This window comes from Scatophagus argus, chromosome 7 (genome assembly GCF_020382885.2).
Source record: "Scatophagus argus isolate fScaArg1 chromosome 7, fScaArg1.pri, whole genome shotgun sequence".
Taxonomy (NCBI): Eukaryota; Metazoa; Chordata; class Actinopteri; family Scatophagidae; genus Scatophagus; species Scatophagus argus.
Genome location: NC_058499.1, coordinates 555,304 through 574,386, shown reverse-complemented (window position 1 = coordinate 574,386; position 19,083 = coordinate 555,304). Strand labels below are relative to the sequence as shown.

Below are 19,083 nucleotides of genomic sequence, written 5' to 3'. Positions count from 1 at the left end.
GGAGCAAACACGTCTGCACTTATCTTTATTGCTTGATTGGAAATTAGTGGCTGAACTGCTCACCAACATCTGAGCAGAGTCTGCACTTTGAAGCTTTTAAACTGCATGGAGGGTGCACAATCATCTGTGGTAAAGAAAGTCTCCCGTCCAAAAGACAACAGATGGAGGTCCAGCCGTGTCATGACTCCAAACTGTCTGTCGTCTTAGCTGCTGGAGCCTCTGTGCTTCAGCAGCTGGCTGAGGACGCTCGTCTGTTTCAGCGCTCTGAGGTCGGAGATGTCCTCTGCGATAACCGGGACGTCCTCGGCGTGACTCGTCTCATCACTGACGTCCTCGTCGCTGTCGGACAGCGTACACAGGAGGGCGTCGTTCTCGTACGTGGGGAAGTAGTACCTGAGGACAGGTGCACGTTAGCGCTTTAGAAAGTGTCGAGTTGTACGACAACATGTGTGACACCTCAGGTCTGTAACACACCACAGACATCGCGCTGAGGCTAAAGGATATTAAAACAGGTCACATCAAAGAAACCGATACCGCAAAAGAAAAAAGAGAAATTTTAATGGCTGATCGCTCCTTTTGTAATTCTTTATCTGTTACTAGGCAACTGTATTGTCAGTGTGGGGACTACAGAGTTCAGGAAGTGTTGCAGGAATGAATTCAAGCTCACAGATTAGTGATTTAAACTCACATGCGTTAAAGCATTTAACACGACTGGCGGTCAAACGTGAACTTACTGGGGCTGGTTCCAGGTCGACATGTCGGGAAGCTTCATCACGTGGCCCTCGGCCTCGATGTGTCGCAGGACGTCCTCTCTGCAGTCAAACTTCTCCTGGCAGCCGTAGCAGCGACTCTGGTGGATCTGCCGCCGGATGAAGTTGACCAGTTTCACCTGCTGGTAGAACCTGAGATCTAAGGAGCACACGAGGGCGTGTATCAACACCCTGACCCTGACGCAGCTTAACGTACGTGCTATCAAATATCGACCCAAACCGCTGAATTATCACTTGTGCAATCAGCTGAGTCTGCTGCTACACTTTCACTCACTGAGTTCGGTCTTCAGCTTGTGGAGATCAAAGCTGTGAGCTTCCTAAGAAACAGAAGGAGCAATCAGAGTGTGTGTGGCTGCAACATCAGATTAAAGACTTATCTTATTAAACCTGTGGGGTTTTTTTTTATTATTTGAGTTTGTGATCAACTGATCAGTTTCTTCTAGACCAACATCAATTATAAGTGATCACGGAGACTGACGATTGATATGTGAAACTGTTAGACATTTGCAGTAAAAATGAAAATCTCAGTGTTTAGAATTTCCAGTGATGGAAAGTAACTACAACAATGAAATGAAATCCTGTACTTCAGTGACAGGCTTGTGACACGTAACCAATCAGATAATGACGTGGACATTTTGACGACAGGCAGACGGACAGACATGAGTTGCACATTTTAAAATTAATTTATTGTTTTATCCGCAAAACACTGAGACTGTGAGGGTCTCTCTGTCTACACTTAGTAAAACGTCTCGGCCTGCTGCCTCCCTCCGAGCGGCGCGTTCACTGACAGTCACGGACACGTTCTGCTCAGCAGAGCTTCTGTACCTTCATGTGTGTGTAGATCTGGTCCATCGTCTCTGACTGGCGATCACAGAACAGACACACAGCTGACACTGGATGAGCCTGCCAGTCCGACCAATCGCTGCGGACAATCAGAGAATCGGACAGCGCGGACAACAGCTCTCAGGTCAGATTATTGGGCACGTGTCACAGACAGGAAGCTGGGTCTTCAGAGGAGACGTTTATAGATGCTCTGTAAAATCCGAATGTTTGATACTTACTCATCTTCATCGTCTACCAGCTCACGGTCATCCTCACTCTGCACTTCCTCCCAGGTCTTCCCCAGTTCCTGAGACGAGACAAACACGCCATGAAGAGAAAAAGGTCCTCTGATCCTCCACCTGAAGTACACCTGCTGCTCAAACTGCTCCTCCATCTGACTAGTGATTATTTGTTACTGATCAAGTTAAGGTGCCAAACGGTTTCTGGTTGCAGCTCTGTTTTCACCGGAGGCCCTTCAGGGATAAATAAAGGAATTCTGATTCTGATTCTGATTCTGGCTGGACTTTCATCCGTCTCACTAGCATTCTCAGTTTGTTCAAAACTTCATGATTTTACCAAAACTAGACGCTGCTGTGGTACTTTTGACATGTTCTGTCACTGCTGAAACCTCCTCAGACGAACACTCAGTGCAAATCGACCTGTTTTACCAGGTAGTTGATGACGTAGAAGCGGTCGTATTCACGGTTGTTGGCGTTGATGCGGCGGTGAGCTTTCTTCCTCATGTGATCCTTCAGTGTGGTTTTGTCTCGGAAGGTTTTCTCACAGTAGAGACACTGCAGACTGAAAGGAGAGTCACAGTAAACCAAGGATCCACAATGTGTGTGTGTGTGTGTGTGTGTGTGTGTGTGTGTGTGGGGGGGGTGGGGGGGCTGCAGTCATGGCTGTTTCTTCACTGAATCTGAATAACAAAACGAATGGCACTAATTTCGGTTGTGGTGTGAAGCGCTGGAGGGATAAACTGAGCCGCGGTTTGGGGCGTTCGAGTCGTCTCACCTGTCTAGTTTGTTCTGCAGTGTTTCCAAAAACTGTTTGCAGTAGACGATGTTGTCGGGCAGGCCGATGCTGAACGAATGCTCTCTGGCCATGTGGTTGAGCAGAGACGCCCTGAAAAGAAGACGGTGGAAGGATTAGAATGAAACCAAAAGTGTGTGAGCTGTTTGAGTCCCATCTTCAGCAGGAAGCAGCGAGCTCAGAGCTCAGCGTGTTTTCAAATGAACAAACTCCTCAGTGCTGTTTCTAACTCGTTAAAGTGTACTGCAGCACCTGTTTCCAGTGAACTCTTCGCTGCAGAACATGCAGAGATGATGGAAGCTGCTATCTTCTCTCTCCGCCTGCTGCTGCTCCAGCACCTCCTCCTGTGGAGGACCAACAGAGTCAGAGAAACACCACAGACGGGACAAACAGGTGAAAGAAGAAATCTGAAAATCTCATTCTGAGCCCAAAAAACTGTAAAGTTGTGTGTGGGACTTGGTGTCACATCCTGACCAGTCGTTTCTGCTGGAGCTTCTCTCTGAGGATTCGGTCCTCTGGAAGGACGTCACACAGCAGGAAGTAGTCCTCCTGTTTCTCTGGAGGAACAAAAGGAGGTTGACACGACTGTTTGTTAGAGCAGAGAAACGTACAGTTTGGACGTCGTGTCACATCATACAGAAGACGTCCAGCTCAGCTTTCAGACTGAAAACACCGTGGAGGGCTGGATGATGGAGCTCAGTTCAGGGACTGCACAGACCAGCCATGATAACGAGGTAAAATATTCACCTAAACCATCACACACAGTCACTTCTGAAAAGCTGAACTGAACTGGACACATTTTCAGCAAGTCCTTCTTCATTGTTCCCAAAGAGCAGTTTTTACCAACCTACGGTGCATCCAGAGTCTAACTTCACACCTGCTGTGGGACTGCAGAGCTGGGTGGAAACCTGTGCGTGTGTCAGAAGTACTGAGAATGTCGGCATGTCAGTGAACTCACCAACTGGGCCGGTGGAGTTCGTCTTGATCACGCTGCAGAACTCTGTGAGCGGCTGCTCCAAGAATCTGCCCTTCCAGTACAACACGTACCTGACGATCAGAGCGTCAGAGCGTCAGACTCTCCAGCTGAGTGGACAGCATCACAGCCAACGAATCAGCATGAACTACGTTCCAGCGCTCATGTGGAAAGCAGACTTATTTTACTGGTTTGCACTTCCATAAACCTGGACAACATACTGTAACGTGATCGTATCATGGCAGTCAGCATGATGACTGTAGATGTAATGTTTAATGTGCTCTACTGTCCTGCTGCACGTGGCTCTTCCTGTCTTTGGTGACCATCTTTACTGAAATGTTCCGATGTGGTTGTAGTCTGTAGTCTAGTCTCTTTCAAACGGAGAAAATGTGATCATGACTATGATTAAACAGATTGTGATATTATTTTTTGGCCAGATCGCCCAGCCCTGATCTCAATATGACCCCACTAAAGTCAGTAACACTGCAATACCACCCATCCCTACTGCATCCTGCTGAACACAAGTGAAAGTAATTAAAGCCAAACAAAGCAGACTGACTTCCTGATCGATGTGAAATCCCAACCCCCCACCTGAGAGTCTGAGAGGAGCTAAACTGAAGTGAGTTCAGTTGTCTTACTTTGGTAGGTCTGCGATCAGTTTGACGTCTGCGATGACCAGCTTGTGCTCCAGCAGGAGGTGCCTGAGGAGGGCGTCTTTCTGCTGCAGGGGCAGCGACTCCGGACACAACAGACACACCAGCAGCTCCGCGCTGGGACCCTCAGCTGGCTGCTCTGGAAAGCACAGCGGCTCCAGTATGCTGTCCCGTCCTGACAGACGCAGCTCCGTGTTAAATAACGCACACACACACAGCGGACGTGGGACAACTGGCCTGGTGACTCTGGGTGTATCCCGGTTACCAACATGTTACGTTCAGATGTTATTTCTGCCATTTCAGGATTTTAAGTTGTCTTGTCTGAGGCTCTTTGTGTCAAACTCACTTGTTTCTGTCACACCTCGGAGCGCAGAGAAGCTAAAGCTGTTTAAACACACTTCTGCTGCTTATTTCTGCGATTTTAACTGAAATATTTTTGTTTTTATTTGTTGTGCGGCTGTGTGTATATATGGGATTTATGAGAAGTCAGCCTGTTAGCACAGGCGGCTAGCTATTTAGCAACATTACAAATCGTAGTGCTCATCCTGATTCTGTTGGTTTACTGTCTGGTAGACTCTGCGTTTTATTTACAGACAAAAAATCCACTCCAGCTCAAAACATGTTTAAAACATTAACATACCATCTTTACTCCCGATGCAGGCGGCCATCTTCGCTATCACGTGGTAAAAACAGCGGCTAACGGACCAATCAGAGGTTGGGAAACGTTCCCACGCTGCTTTCACTGTCACCACGTAAACGCGGCCTCCACGCGGTGCGTTTAAATGCTTGAAACGGTAAAAACTAATGAGTTTTGAAGGTTAATGTGTTTTAAAAGAAAATAAGTGGAGTGAAAGAGATAGACAGAGATATTTACATATCAGTGCTTATCACCTATACAGAATATGACCAACAAAAAATTAACTGAACATCATTTTGTGATGAGTTTGCATTTTGAGGTTGAAATGTTTAAAAAGGCAGTGAATTAACTTATTTAATTTTTTACATGTAATGTGCAAAAAAAAACCCACCATGTGATTCACATCTAAAGTACTAAACCTCAGTTGATGTTGTATTTAACAGTCAAACTTTCAAAACAAACTGGTAATTACTCTTATGAAGTACAATTTATGTAATCTGAGGATCTTTGGCTCCCTGGGGGTCTGGGGTCCCAGGTAATCCAGCACTGATGGAAGGATTTCATTTCTATTCAGACTGAGTGAACCTTTCGTGTGTTACTGAGAACAAGCACTAGGTGGCACAACCAGCCCAGTCCTCACCCTCCAGCAGCCTGTCTGACGACTTCCTGTCACAGGTTGATTTCATGTGAGGTGTTGTCATTGTAAAATATACTGCAACTAACTAATTTCTCTTGTTTGTTTAATGTGTTTTTTGGCTTTACAGAATGCAGAGCGAATCCTCCTGCTGTTGTCGCGACTGAAGCCGCTCCTGCTGCTCCTCTCTGTCTCCATGGGGAGGTGCTCTCTCTGCCTCCCTGCGGTTGTTCGTCGTGTTTGAGCAGCTCACTCAGGTGAGTTCAGGTGTTGCATTATTCACGCAGACCTCGGCGGCTCTAATTAAACCCTGGAGAGACGCTGGAAGGCAGCCACAGGCGGGAGCAGCCAGGATGTGATGTGGATTTCTGATTTGGACCACAACTCCCAGGTGAGCCCCATCAGTTGTGGGCTCCAAACAGTCGGAGGATGTTTGTCTCTTGTTGTTTTTACAAACTGCAGCTGCAGCAGATCAACATCATGGAGCAGGAGCGTGTTTGAGACTCAACATCCACACTGAAACTCAGGTCACAGCAGCAAGCTGAGTGACTTCATCAGAGCCCCTCTCTCAGACGTGGACCCTCTGACACAGGCTGCCATTCACACCATTCACACACACCTCTCTCAGTGATCAGTCAGGTCTGTGCAGGTAAGAGAGCAGACTCTTACTGTCGCTGTGAACAGCCGAGTGTGAGTGAAAATGGGCTCCGTTGCCCCATATTTAAACAGTGTATAACAGGAAGCAAAACGACCGGGAGTCTCCCTTCACCGCCGCTCGGCTCGGAAACGCCAACAGGTCGGTTTCAGCTGAACACGCAGCGACTCCTGAGGCAACAACATCCTCCATCTCGGCAGGATTCAGCCTGCTGGGTCACTTTAGATTTGTTTATGCGGCCTGCTGTACATCCTGCTCTTGTTTCATGTGTCTGTGCTCTACCTTCTGCGCTTCCACCCATTAAGCTTTCTAATAACCAGCTGTAGTGACGGCTCGCCTACAGGAAGCCGCTCAGCCCTCGGCTTTTCAAAAACCTCCTCCTCCGCCCCACTCCACTCAGGTCCAACCTGGATGCTGCCACCGATGAACTGTTGCATAGCAACTGCCTGCTCAGCACCTCCAGAGCTCCTCCTGTTCTGAGCCGGGAACCTCAAAAGATGTCATTATGTGGGCAGAGTCGCCCACATGGGTCAATGTCAGCCAGCAGCCGGGAGGGCTCTCATTCTCCTGCTCTCTGTCTCCCTCCTGTACAGTGCTGAGGATGAGGATGATGAGGATGAAGATGATGCAGATACACTCGCACACACACTGAAGCTATTCAACAATTAAGTAACGACATAACAACAACAGGATTAACTACAATTGAAAGCTAACATTGCTACACTGCGGTGCACTGTGACCATGTTTCAGTTTCAGATCCACATGCTGAATGTTAACAAAGTACACTTACTCAAGTACTGAAGTACACAAACTCTTCCAGGACCGGTCGTGTGGGACTGTCCCTGTGGTTCTCATGATGACTCTCAGGTCTGAGGAGAACCGAGGCGACTCGTGACTGAACTGAGCGTGTGCTGCTTGTGGCTGCAGACTAACACCAGTTTGTGCTCAGCTGGTTTAAAGCCTCCAGCTGCTGAGGCTAAAACGCGTCGGCTGTCGTAGCCTCAGTCAGTCTGTCGCTTTGGCTTCAACAGCTGAGTCCGTTAAAGACGAGCTCAGTGGGATCGTTGGTGTCATCACTGGCAGACTGTGCCTCAGACAGCTTGGAAAACGTTTCATAAACTGCTGTTCTGTTCTGATTTGTTGTCTTTTTGGCATTGTGCACTTTGCTTGTACCTGAGGTGTAGTTTTATGTCTGTTTCTGATTCTGATTCTCTCACCACAGTGTTGTTGTGGAAAACACACTGTGTGAGTGTTAAACCAGAATGTGGCCTGCAACTGGTCCTCATCATGTTATATCCTGGTCCTCGTCTGTGCTTCCTGCTGGAGTGGTAGAACGGCGGTGTGAGGACGGCGGGCTGATAATGGTTTCTACATCCCACTTTTAATTAAGCCCTGAAGAAGAAGCCGGGCTCCTTATCATAAAAGAGCGACGCCTCCTTTAAAACTTGGATTGGAGCGAGTTTACTGCTTTGAGCTGTGCTTTCCTTCATCTCCATTTCCTCCCCTGCTCAGGCAGTTTGTTCTCTTCCTGTATTTCATCTGAACCACGAGAGTTCACATGTCCATCAGCATCCATTTGACAAAACCACTTCTCTAAAGTCTAATCATTCCTCCTCCAGAGACACTGCGTGTTGCTCCTCTAAAGCTGAGGAGGTAACCCAAAGCTTCAGAGACACCTGAGACTGGACGACAGCCAGCAGCAGGTGAATCCACGCCAGTTTGAAGTCATCGACGGGCTCCGTTTGACACGGAGGATCACACATTTGTTTTGTTCAGAGGACAGAATGTGTGGCTGGTGTCTTAGGAACAAACTTTGTTCATTCAGGTGAAAACCATTTGTTCTTACAGTACACACTCACCTGCTGGTAAGTAGCAAAGGCCTCTGACAGATGAGTAAACACACCTTCATCCATCCATTCGTTCATGGAGGCTCTCAGAAGTGTTTGCTTTGCAGTAAATGTGGGCTGTTGGTGTTCACAGCCTCCCTGCTGTGTGATGGGCAGGCCTGTGGACCCTGACCTGCTCTGTAACTGATCACTCATTCAGTCCCCACAGCAGCCCGTACAGTACGAGTCCATTAACAGCTCAGAGTCCTGGACCATCTGCAGAAACGACCGCGATAAGAGCTGCAGCTCAGCGACTGCAGTGTGAAATCTGAAGATATCACACATCGTCTGCACAGTCCTCGAGCTTTAGAAGAGCTGGTGCTTTTATCTCTTTGTCACGAAAAGACCCCAACCGGCAACATGTCTTCACGCTGTCTGACCTTCAACTTGTCAGCTGCCCTCACAGTCCATTGGCTCCTACCAAGGACACCTCACAAATATTCAGTCTCATTTTTAAAGGCTATTTTCTTAAAACAGCTGCTCGCTGCAGCTTTTACTGTTACTCAGACATGAGGAATAGTCCCAGTCGCAGATCAATCCCCCTTTGGAGTTTAATGAGAAGTTTATGTTGTCCAATTTAAGTCACTCATGGTGAGTATTTCACAGGCAGATTCCAGTTTATTTAGACTGAGAATGTTTGAATGTCATTCCCTTTAACTAAACAAACAAAGGAATGACTCTGATCTGAAAATCTGAAAAAGACTCTTCAGTGTCTGACTGTCTCGGAGGTCTTGGATCCTATGAAGATCCTACCTGTAGAGTCAGGTGGTTTAGCTCAGTTCGTTTTGTTCTTTTTCTGTGATTTATTGAGTATAAGAATCCAATAGGATATTGTAAGCCTTCAACTTTAAGGGGCAGATTACAAAAAAGGAAAACACAAATGATAGGGTATGATATGATATATATATTATATTATATATTTTTTTAGATCTATATTTTTGTTTATTTATTTGTTTTTCATTTTTTCTAAGTAATATAGCAAAATATTAAAAAGCGTTTGTCCAGATTGTGGACCAACAACCCGTCAGGTTTTAGGACCCGACGACGTCACGTCACGTCACGTATGACAACAACAGGAAGACGGAAGTCACGTTGCTGGTAGGTGTGATAGCCTCTGTGGCTTTGGCTTTAGTTTCGCAGGTAACGGCGTGGTTTTGAACGGCGGCGGAGAAAGTTTGTGCTCCCGCGCCTCACGGTGCAGCCAGCCGCGGTGAGCCGCACGTTGTCCGCGGCTCCGGTTTATAAAGTGAGCCCGCCGGTTAGCCGCAGCGGCTAACTGTTAGCTCCCCGGGTCAAACTGCAGGAGCGGAGTGTGCGTCACCGACTCACCTGTTCACGGGTTGTTCTTTCTGCGTGAAGGAAGCTTTTGTACCAGTACTGTGCTTCAGTACCCTTCTGTAGTTCTTGTACGTTACCGAGTGTGTCCTTTGCAGCACGTTGCGTTCATGTAGTTGTCTGACAGCCGCGGCTCAGTTAGCCGATGATCATTCAGTCCGTGCTGAACTGACAGCAGCACCTGTGCATGTGCAGCACCTGTGATGATGGGCTGTGCTCGTTCAGCGCTGTGTCAGATCTAACATACAGAATAAAACCTTTAAACCACAAGCTGCTGTTTGCTGCTCAGCTTTGACCTCAGAAGCTTCATGGCAGATCGATTTTCAGATCTGATACTCAGCATCACTTGTGTTGGATTGATTTTTTAAAATAATTGTTTATTTATAATGGCAATAATATATACTGGACTTTGTATTTTGTAGTAATAATCAAAAACTGTAAAGCAGCTAAAGTTATCAAGTAAATGTAGTAGAGAAAAATGGAAATATTTAAAGCACGCACCCCAAAATTGTACTTCAGTACAGTACTGGAGCAAACTGTACTTTGTTTCTGGACACTCAGACCTCTGATTATTGTGAGATTTTTATTTTTGCTGTGAATGCATATCGGTTGTAAAAATCGTTTTTTGGTCTCATTTATACTAACAGTCGGTCTGTGATGAAACGAGCCATCGAACAGTCACCTGATAGACCGAAGCCCACCTGGATGATTAAATATTTAACGCCGCTCATCAAACAGAAATGTGAAATATGTTCTGCTTTTACTGTTTCTTTTTCTTGTGCCCTGAATGCTGCTGTGTTGCCGGCCTGGTAAGAATCAGATCTGCAGACGAGCAGCAGTGCTGCCGTCCCGCCTCCTCGGGAACGTCAGATCTTTGCCAGATCTTTGCCAGATCTCTGTCAGATCTCTCAGTGCCGTCATTACAAACATGACAGACAGAGGAGATCCAGCAGTCGGGGGGCTCATCAGATCAGGAGGATGCGACGCCTCGTGGTGTTGCTGTGAAGACGAGCTCACGTCGTCCTCCGCGGTGGTGATCAGTTCAGACGGCTTGTTCAGTTTGCAGGGCAGGCAGCAGATTTCATGAAACCGACGAGGTAGAAGTGATGCAACGCACAGGAAAGCACACAAGGTGGCATGTTGGCCACCTTTACTGAGCTTGTTCTGTTGGTCAAAAGCACCTTCATAAGCTTCATTTTAGATTATTAATGAGTGATGAGCTTGTGCAGTTATTTCCCATCTTTTCATCTGATCCTGAAACAGCGAATCACTGATGATCCGTCTGGCGTGTCACTTCTCCTGTTGGACTCGTCTGATGAGTGGATACCAGCAGATGTTTAAAGTGTCTCTCTGTGTTTGCTCATGATTGTCTGTGGACTGAGGTTTATACAAAAGAAGCACATTTCTGCCTGTGTGAGAGCACACACTTTGATTCGTGTGTGGGACTAACAGGAAGTTGTTAATTTAAGCCTGAGATCAATAAGACTTGGCCAGAAGTTGCTGAACTTCAGCAGGAGCTCCTCCCAGAGGACTCTCCTTCCTTGCGGGCACCGGATACTCATTTGAGCCGGGCACTCGCTCAGCCGTGGTTGTCTGACCGGCGAACGGCTGCGTCTGAAGGTGGAGTGGAGACGTGGCGGTCACGGTCGTGGGGACGTGAGAGTCTGAGAGCGTCTTGCTCGGTCTTGAGTCAGTCTTGGTGTCTCGTGGCGTTGAACTGTGTTGCGATGCTGATCTGTGATGTCTGGCTGCAGAGCTGTGGAAGAACAAGTTCGCTTCTTCGAACTCACAGTTGCGTGTCGTTACTTTTTTTATTTTTTGTGCAGTCATTTGTGATTTTGCTGCCATGTCGGTTCGCTCTGTAACACCCCTGAGCCCGTCCCATGGGAGGCGGATGGAAAGAGGTGGCTCAGCCTGGTTCGATTTCGGTTCGATTTCTCTCGGTCTGCGTTTGGGTCCCACAGTGGCTGCCCGAGCTCGTGGCCACGTCGCCAGCAGCCTGACTGTCCATTAGGCCTCTAAGGTGAGAGGAAGCTTGGATTTTTGTCATGCTTTCTCTGTTGCTGTGGCCTGCAAAGCCACGTGTGATGTTCTGCATGAGAGTCAAATCCCATTTGTGTGCCCAGCAGTGGGCCTGGATGCTCCCAGCTTACCGTCAACGCAGGCGCCCATCCACTAATCATCTTAGTTTTGGCTGAGCGAGCTCGGTCGTGGCCGGCATGGCGAGGCTCAGCCCGGAAAGGGAAAAATATTCACGATAAGGTTAAACAGATTATTCGGCGCACAACTTATTTCATATGAGCACCTCGTGCAAAGTCAGACTGACGGTGTTGACCGTGTGCTGATCCGTTAGTGCTGGTGCAGAAGGTAAAACCAGCAGATGTCCATCGTCCTGACAAGATGGACTCCTGATGTCTCCCCGTCACTGCCATCAGGACAGGTTTTGTCTTGTGTAAATCAAAAATCCAACAGGCAGATTAAAGCAGAAATCTGAAGCTGTCAGTAAACTAGACACAGAACTACTGATCACCGGTCCAGAGGAAGGATTGAACGATTCTTAAGGTTAATTTAGCTTAGCATCAAGTTTAATTCCCTTTTCTACCTAAAGTTGTTTCTCTTGTGTGACGAACAGGGTTTAGTTTTGAACTTGGCATATTTAAAGGTATCGACAGACTTTCTTTGATACTACAGAGTACTCATTCATGTTGAGTCAGTACCTGAGAGCCCACCTGGGTGAGAGAGAGCACATGACTTTTCTGAACTTGACTCAAACAGCACTCGCTGTATTATGCATAATGTGAACCGTGAAGCTGTCCAGGGCAGCACGGGGGGCCCCTCAGATTCTACCGCCTCCTTCAAGGCAAACTTTACATTTTGAACATTTTGTGTGGTGTGTTGAACACTTCAACCTGTTGGGGGCGCTCTCAGGGCCTCTCCTGTGCCAGGTCTCCCCAGAACGATGGCTTCGGGCCGTCATCAGCAGACGCCTCACCGGGAAAAACCCATTTGCTCCCACCTGTGAGCCTGTGCTTCTTATGGAGATTCTGTAATTAGAGCTTGAGTTGTCCGGCAGGCAGAGAAGCACAAACAGAACCGAAGTGACTTGATCACCTGGACGTCCGTTATGTTCTCTGTGATGTGGTGGAGCTTTTCTGTCTGATTAAAAGCTCTGCAGAGGAGGCAGCGGCTCAAGGTTAGGGTCCTGCTGGTGGTTGTGGGTGACCTGCAGGAGAAGTCCAGCTGATTCAAAGAGACAAAGTCCATTTCAGAGGCTTCCTTGTGCTTCTGGAAGCAGGAGGAGGTGAGCTGCAGGTCCCGGTCACGCTGTGGCATTTACTGAACGTCCGGGAGCTCTGGCCTTTTACATTCTGCTCAACATGACGGCAGCATCTCGTCCATCCCTGGCTTTAAAGGACACTTCCGCACAGTGTGGACGAACCTGCCAGCCAGGAGTCGAAACGTGACAGAGACAGGAGTGATTAAAACAAATCACTGATGCAAAGTCAAAATGATGAAATGTTTTCAGGTTAAATTCATGAGATCAAAGTCGAGATTATGACCATAACTGTTACCTAAAAACACATCATTTTTCGTGTGTTCTTTATACAACAGTTTAGAATTGTTGCTCATTCAGATTTTCTCATGATTGCTCCAGTCATATTTTTATTTTCTTGGCATGTTTTTCAGAAATCCTCTCATGTTAACACAGCCTTACTGAGACTGATATGAGTGTGGCTGCTCTCTGAACTGAACTGAATTCGACCTTCATTAAGTACATTAAGGCAGTAACCTGAACACTCCAACATCAGTTGAGCCTCACTTCATTCCTCCCTCCTCTTCCTCTGAGCCTCAGCTCCATCAAACTTATTTGTAGGTCAGGGTTTTTATACACCCCTGAGCCCCTGTCTGCAAAGTCCAGAACTGCTGCTGAGGCAGAAGTGGACTTGGTTTGGGGGAAATCTCTGAGCAGCCGGCTGTAATCAGTGTCCCCCGCTGCCACGCTGCCTCCTTGCCTGTGGATTTATTGGTCTGGAAAAGCTTTGGAACGCCAACATTAGTCACCGGCTGATGGAGTCTCGCCCAGAGACCCAGAAATTCAATTCTAGCAGTCGGAGCAAAAGCGCACCACAATGTGTCGGCGTGATAGCGGCTGATACGCTGACCTGAGCTCTGCTGCGGGGCTCCGTCCTCACTCCATTTGATATTTATACCTTCTCTATGTGGCTCATCTGAATAAATTGGAAATGGTTAGCGAAGCTGGGTTTATTGAACTCCTGACAGATCTCTGAGGAGGCCTGGTCGTCCTAGGCCGACACGCAGTGCTGCACTTTAACTTCGCTCTGCTTTTTTATGGGCCTCACACAGAAGCAGCAGCTCTCATTTCTGCGGCTGGTGCAGGCTAATAAGTCCCAGTTAGCGTTTGTTTTCCATGACTCGTCTGGTCTGTTGCCACACTTTGTTACTGAGCTCCTTCTGCATGTCGGTCGTCGACGTGAATACCAATGACGCGAGAGATGTGCTGCATTCACTCGTTTGTCACTCTGTCGGCAGTATTAATGTGTCGGCTGCAGACTTGATGGAGAGCGTCCCTCCAGTTGTCACCTCGTCGTAAACAAAGCTGCAGAGAGGCCGGCAGCTGCGTCGGTCAGACCGCAGAGAGACGAGGAAGACTCGTTCTCTCCACACTTTCCTGCCTCAGTGTTACTTGTTCTTGTTTTTGGCTCTTCCTCCCCAGCAGGGTTGGACTCGGACCAAAATTCAGTTTATGGCCTGGACCCTGTTTTCCCCAACATACGCACTTAACGCACTTATGTTTCATAAAGCAGTATCAGCTCCTTGTAACCCATAGGCTAAGCAGCAGATTGAATTTGCCAGAATCTGTCGCTCACAAGCCTCCTGTTTGGTCCTGACTCTTTGCTCCTCCTCTTCCTCCTAATCTCAGCTCTGCAGTGAGCAGGATTTTGCCTGGCCCTGGTCTCTGTAACATAATCTTTGAAGAATAAATGTGTTAAAACATTTTGCAGTGTCAGCCTTGTGTTTTCTTTGGTTCCCACTCCATCTTCTCTTTTCTTGTACTCTTCAAGTGGAGCCGCCTTGCAGCGCCCCCCACAGGTAGTTTCAGGTGCTGAACAACAGCAGAAGACTGAACTATGAAAAGAAAGGTCACATGATGAAAGTCACCTGTGTATCTGACTACCAAGATAATTTAGCGATTGCTCTGTTGGATGGTAAATTAACCAGTTTTTGCCAGTTGATATGTTTATGTTATCTGTCAAATAAAAAGGTCAGACACCTTCTGGTTGAAGATCGCTGGAACCTGCAGTTTTAAATTGAATGTGTTTTTGATTGATAACTTTGGGGAGAGCTCTGGCTTTTGGTCAGATCAAATCAGCCATCGGTTGTTTCACAGGCTTAACAGGCCTCAGATTTCATAGATCAGTTCAAATGAGGAGCCTGAGTCAGTTGTTGGTTGTTTGATGTGGTGGACACAGAAGGTGTGAGTGTGACAGCAGTAGAAGTCAGTGATGGAGCTGTAGTATTGCAGCTTGGGGGATCAGTGTATCAGAACGAGGGACCTGCCGCGTCAGCCACGTCGCTGAAACGTGCTGACGGGAAAACAAGGTCGCTTTGGCTCCGAGCTGTTGGCTCGGAAACGAGTCGGCTGTAAAGCTGAGCAGAAGCCTTGAAGCCCCACATCGAGCTCCCTCTGATGGTACGCTTGTTCTGTGTGAGGCGAGCTGTCTGGAAGTGTAATGGCAATATGTTCACGTCAGGATGGATTGTTATGCTGGAATAGATTTTCTGCTCCGGCGCAGCAGTTTCCTGCCTCCAGCACGTGCAGGATAACCGATGTCTTACAAAGCCCGGCGGAGGCAGATCGCTGTGTTTAATAGGACGTAACACACACGAGGCCTTATAACACTCCTGTGTTTGGGTAGACTCGAGCTCTGTGTGTGTCGGTGTGTGTGTGTGTGTGCAGTGCAGTGTACAGTGTTTTATCATTACGTGTACGGCTGCATGTTGTCAGGAACTGAGCTGACGTGGGAGACTGTACAACCAGCACTCAAATCGTGGTGTAGTAATCCTCCATCTCCTGCAGGACTATCATGCTTCTTTACTGTCAGTTTTTTCAATTTATTTATTTATATGGCACCAATTCACAGCAAAAGTTATCTCATGACACTTTCCAACTAGAGCAGGTTGAGACCAAACTCTGTGTAATACAGAGAACCCAACATGAGCAAGCAGTTGGTGACAGTGGAGAGGAAACCTTTTAGAAGGCAGAGACCTCAGAGCAGACCCCGACTCGATGTGGACCACCATTTGCCTTGATCTTCTCACTAAAGCAGAAGAAAAGCACAGTATTAGGTGAGAGACGAGACGCCGTGTCGTAATGACGGCTTGTTAACTAACTAACTCAGATTCGTTTTCTCAGAGGACAACCCACGGGCCCCTGCGGTCTCAGAGAAAGAGATGTGCCTCAGCGTCACGAAGCTGAAACCTCTGTTGTCTTTTATATGGATGCTAACATATTTAGTAGAGCTTCATGTCTGTTAAATGACTGGGGCTCATGTTGTGTAATACACCAGGTTATGTGGAGGGGAAACACAGATACGCGTTTGTTTTCTGCTAACAGTTCAGCGCTCCAGTGATGGACGCTTGTCAGATGGCGTTGAGGGAGCACAGCTTTTGATGATGTTTTATCTGAAGGTCTGTGATGTGGAGGTAATAGCTGCAGCATGTCTGTGGAGTGAGGCTGTTAGCTGTTTGCTAAAGGCAACGGTGCATGGCTGCGGCTGGTGCCGCCGCCATCACCGCCAGCTGCTCAGTCATTTCACGCCTGTCTGAGCTTCCTGCAGCGAGCTGTGAAAAGCAAAGTGGACGTCTGGGGAGAAACAGGTTCAGCTTGATGTGGTTTCAGTGTCCAGTAACTAAAGCGGCTCCAAAATTAAACGTGTTGGACGGATACACGCAGCAGTGCTGTCCTGTTATTTGACAAGGATGTTCTTCAGTCCAGTGTGGTGCAGTGTGATTGATTAGCGAGGCCTTTGGTGTCCTGTGATCTCTGAATTCATTTCTCAGCCTTTAGTTACACAGCTGATGATTTGTTGATCTCACCACAAACTCCTTTGAGCAGCTGGAGCTTCTGCACGGCCCCACAGCTTCTCCCAGGTGTCGTGGAGCTGGTGCTGATCAGATTAATTGGAGCACTTTGAGGACTCTTGTCTGTGCTGGAAACAACGGCTGAAGGGCTTCTAAAACCAGAAACAGTGGACAAGCTCCCTCTGCTGAGCTGCAGAACAGCCACTACACGGATCTTTTTACCATCCATGTAATTGTTTTTCCTGGCTTCATTTAGCACGCGCTCATGCTGTAATTATTCCCGTGTTTGCTCCCATCAGCTGTGGTCTCCTGTTACTCTCTTGCTGCTGCATCGACCTGCTGTCCCCACGCAGATCAATAAAACGTAATCTAATGTAGTCTGGTCTCACCCGTGTTGAGTTCCCTGTGCGTGGTTGTGGTTCTCATGATGCTGCTTTTCTTTCAGGTGATGGCTCAGCAGGCGACGGCGGGAAGGCGCTACCTGCGGGCGTTCGTCAGCGGCTTTTTCGTCGCCGTTCCTGTGACCGTCACCGTTCTCGACCGGTTTGCCTGCGTGGCCCGAGTGGAGGGAGCGTCGATGCAGGTGAGACACACCTGTCCCCTCTGTGACTCCACAGACAGGTCACAGCATCCGGACAACACAGGCTGACAGGCTCTTTTTGTAGTTTTGAGTCATGTTGTTGGCCGTTCTGAAAGCCTCGCCGGGTTTTCACAAGATCAGCCGCTATGATCAAACAAAATGTCTGTGAGAAACACAGACACTAAAGTAATGAATTGGTAGTGAAGGATTCAGTATCGTGTGGCTGACAGGCTGCTTTTCATTTTGGTGTAAAAGCTGTAGTTTCAGGTGGCCTCTTTTGTTCTCACTGAGAAGTAAACAACCTTCACTGCTCTCATCTGAGAAGCAGAGATGTAAGAAGAAAAACAAAAAAAGGTGCCTGTTGGGTTTTGACCGAGTTGGTTTCCTGTCGTGCAGCTTATTATGCCCGACGTGTGCTGCATTATGCATAAAACAATCTGCTCTCTATTTTTAATAAGCATGAATATTAAAAGTGCATGTTGCTCTTTGCTTCGTGTTGTATATTCATGTAGCTGCGTACGTCGAGTCGTGAAGCCGACCTCGGCGAAGTCTTCTGAAGAGTTTCAGACTCTGATCAAAACTTCCAAAGCGGTTAATGCAAATACTAAACAAAGGCTGTTCTTAAAGGAGATGTTTACTCTGTGAATCCGACCGCTGGATTCACGCCGATTACACTTTTATTCTTGTCCATCTGAAGCTCCAGTCTTTCTGCATAAATTTAACACACTAGTCACACTGATGAAACCGAGTCGACAAGCAGGAAAGCGTACAAGTCAAGTCCTTATTCTCTGTCTGATTCAGTCATTTGTGGCCCTTACTGAAAACTGAGTGAGCCCTGCAGCAGCTGTGAGTCGTCTGCTGGGTGAAGCATCTCGTGATGCTGCAGTTCTCTTTATGATGTAACAACGCTGACCATCAGTCAATGACGTCATTTCATCTGACTTTTCATCTTGTGCCACCGTCAGGTCAGATATTTTACTTTGGTTGATCAGTTACCTGCAGGACGTTCATGTCAGCCTCAGCTGGACTTTGTCTTGCTGATCGTTAAATGTTAGCTTGCTAACATGCTAAGTTAAAATGGTGAATGTGGTAAACACACCTGCTGAGCATCAGTGTTATTGCCCTGACCGTGTTAGTGTGCTAATGTTCCTGGCATGGCTGTAACTCTTCAGGTGTTACGACAGTCCTGATTCCAGGTGAACCTGAGCCTGGCTTTCGAGGATGCCCCTTTCATACCCTGTTGTGATACTGTCACCTGTTAGCAGTCAAGCCGTTTACCTGTGGAACGTGCAGGTGTGTTTTCAGTCAGCCTTTTGCTGCTTCTCTCCTGGCTGGTGGAAACGTGCTGCTGCCATCATTAGAGCTGTTGTCTTTGGACTGTTTTCAGCCGAGTAGACGTTAGCAGATTATCACCTTTTGCTGGGAGCTGAGCAGATACTAAGCTTTGGTGCTGAGGAGAGAATTCAGTGTTTCCTGGCAACGAGCTGAGACTCCAGGAAGTGACTGGTCCTGGCCAAGAAATAGTCCAGCACGTAACATGAAACTTACACTTCAGTTTTACGCTAATTAAACCGAGGAGACGTAACCTGGTGGACAGAAAAGTTGTATCCCGCTGTCTCCTGTTGAACAAACACCATTCACACCACTACAACTTAAACACTTGGAAGTCCCCTTCAGTCTTAGAACTGAAGAAGCATCTTCAACAACCTAAAAGATAACTGGGCGCCGTTGCTTCTAGCACTGGAAGAAAACCTGCGTGGACACGCGACATGAGAGCAGCGTCATCTAAGTCTGGACAGGAAAGAGAAACAATCAGCCTCACGCAGTGCAGTCGTTTGACAGACTCTGAGCTGTGAGCGTTTTGTCACACTGAAAGTCAGAGCCGTTTGATTGTTTGCAGAGAGCAGCAAGAGCCCAAAAACACAAAAACACACGGCAGAGAAATGTGTGTCTGTGTGTGTTGTCATGGAAACAGTGTTTCCTGAGCCCTGCAGTAACGGAT

At 47.6% G+C, this 19,083-nt stretch overlaps 2 protein-coding genes across 4 annotated transcripts in view; one reads left to right on the top strand and one right to left on the bottom strand.

Moving 5' to 3' along the window:
• Positions 1 to 8: 8 nt before the first annotated feature.
• Positions 9 to 5,011, bottom strand: znf277 (zinc finger protein 277). The gene is made up of 12 exons (XM_046393896.1): positions 4,891 to 5,011; positions 4,236 to 4,425; positions 3,583 to 3,671; positions 3,099 to 3,181; positions 2,877 to 2,968; positions 2,607 to 2,717; positions 2,261 to 2,393; positions 1,832 to 1,899; positions 1,596 to 1,692; positions 1,045 to 1,087; positions 735 to 909; positions 9 to 393 (listed from the first exon to the last, which is right to left on the bottom strand). The coding sequence occupies exons 1-12, from the start codon at positions 4,916 to 4,918 to the stop codon at positions 204 to 206; spliced, it is 1,299 nt and encodes a 432-aa protein (XP_046249852.1). The 5' UTR covers positions 4,919 to 5,011; the 3' UTR covers positions 9 to 203.
• Positions 4,343 to 19,083, top strand: part of immp2l (inner mitochondrial membrane peptidase subunit 2) — an 87,110-nt gene continuing 72,369 nt past the window's right edge. The window contains exons 1-4 of one of the 3 annotated variants that reach the window (XM_046393901.1): positions 4,343 to 4,490; positions 4,911 to 5,022; positions 5,652 to 5,778; positions 16,947 to 17,084. In XM_046393901.1, the coding sequence (XP_046249857.1) occupies positions 16,950 to 17,084 (135 nt within the window). In that variant the 5' untranslated portion in view covers positions 4,343 to 4,490; positions 4,911 to 5,022; positions 5,652 to 5,778; positions 16,947 to 16,949. Of the gene's footprint in view, positions 4,491 to 4,910; positions 5,023 to 5,651; positions 5,779 to 9,071; positions 9,161 to 15,837; positions 16,731 to 16,946; positions 17,085 to 19,083 lie in introns of those variants that run through there. The other 2 variants (XM_046393899.1, XM_046393900.1) reach the window with 2 other exon arrangements.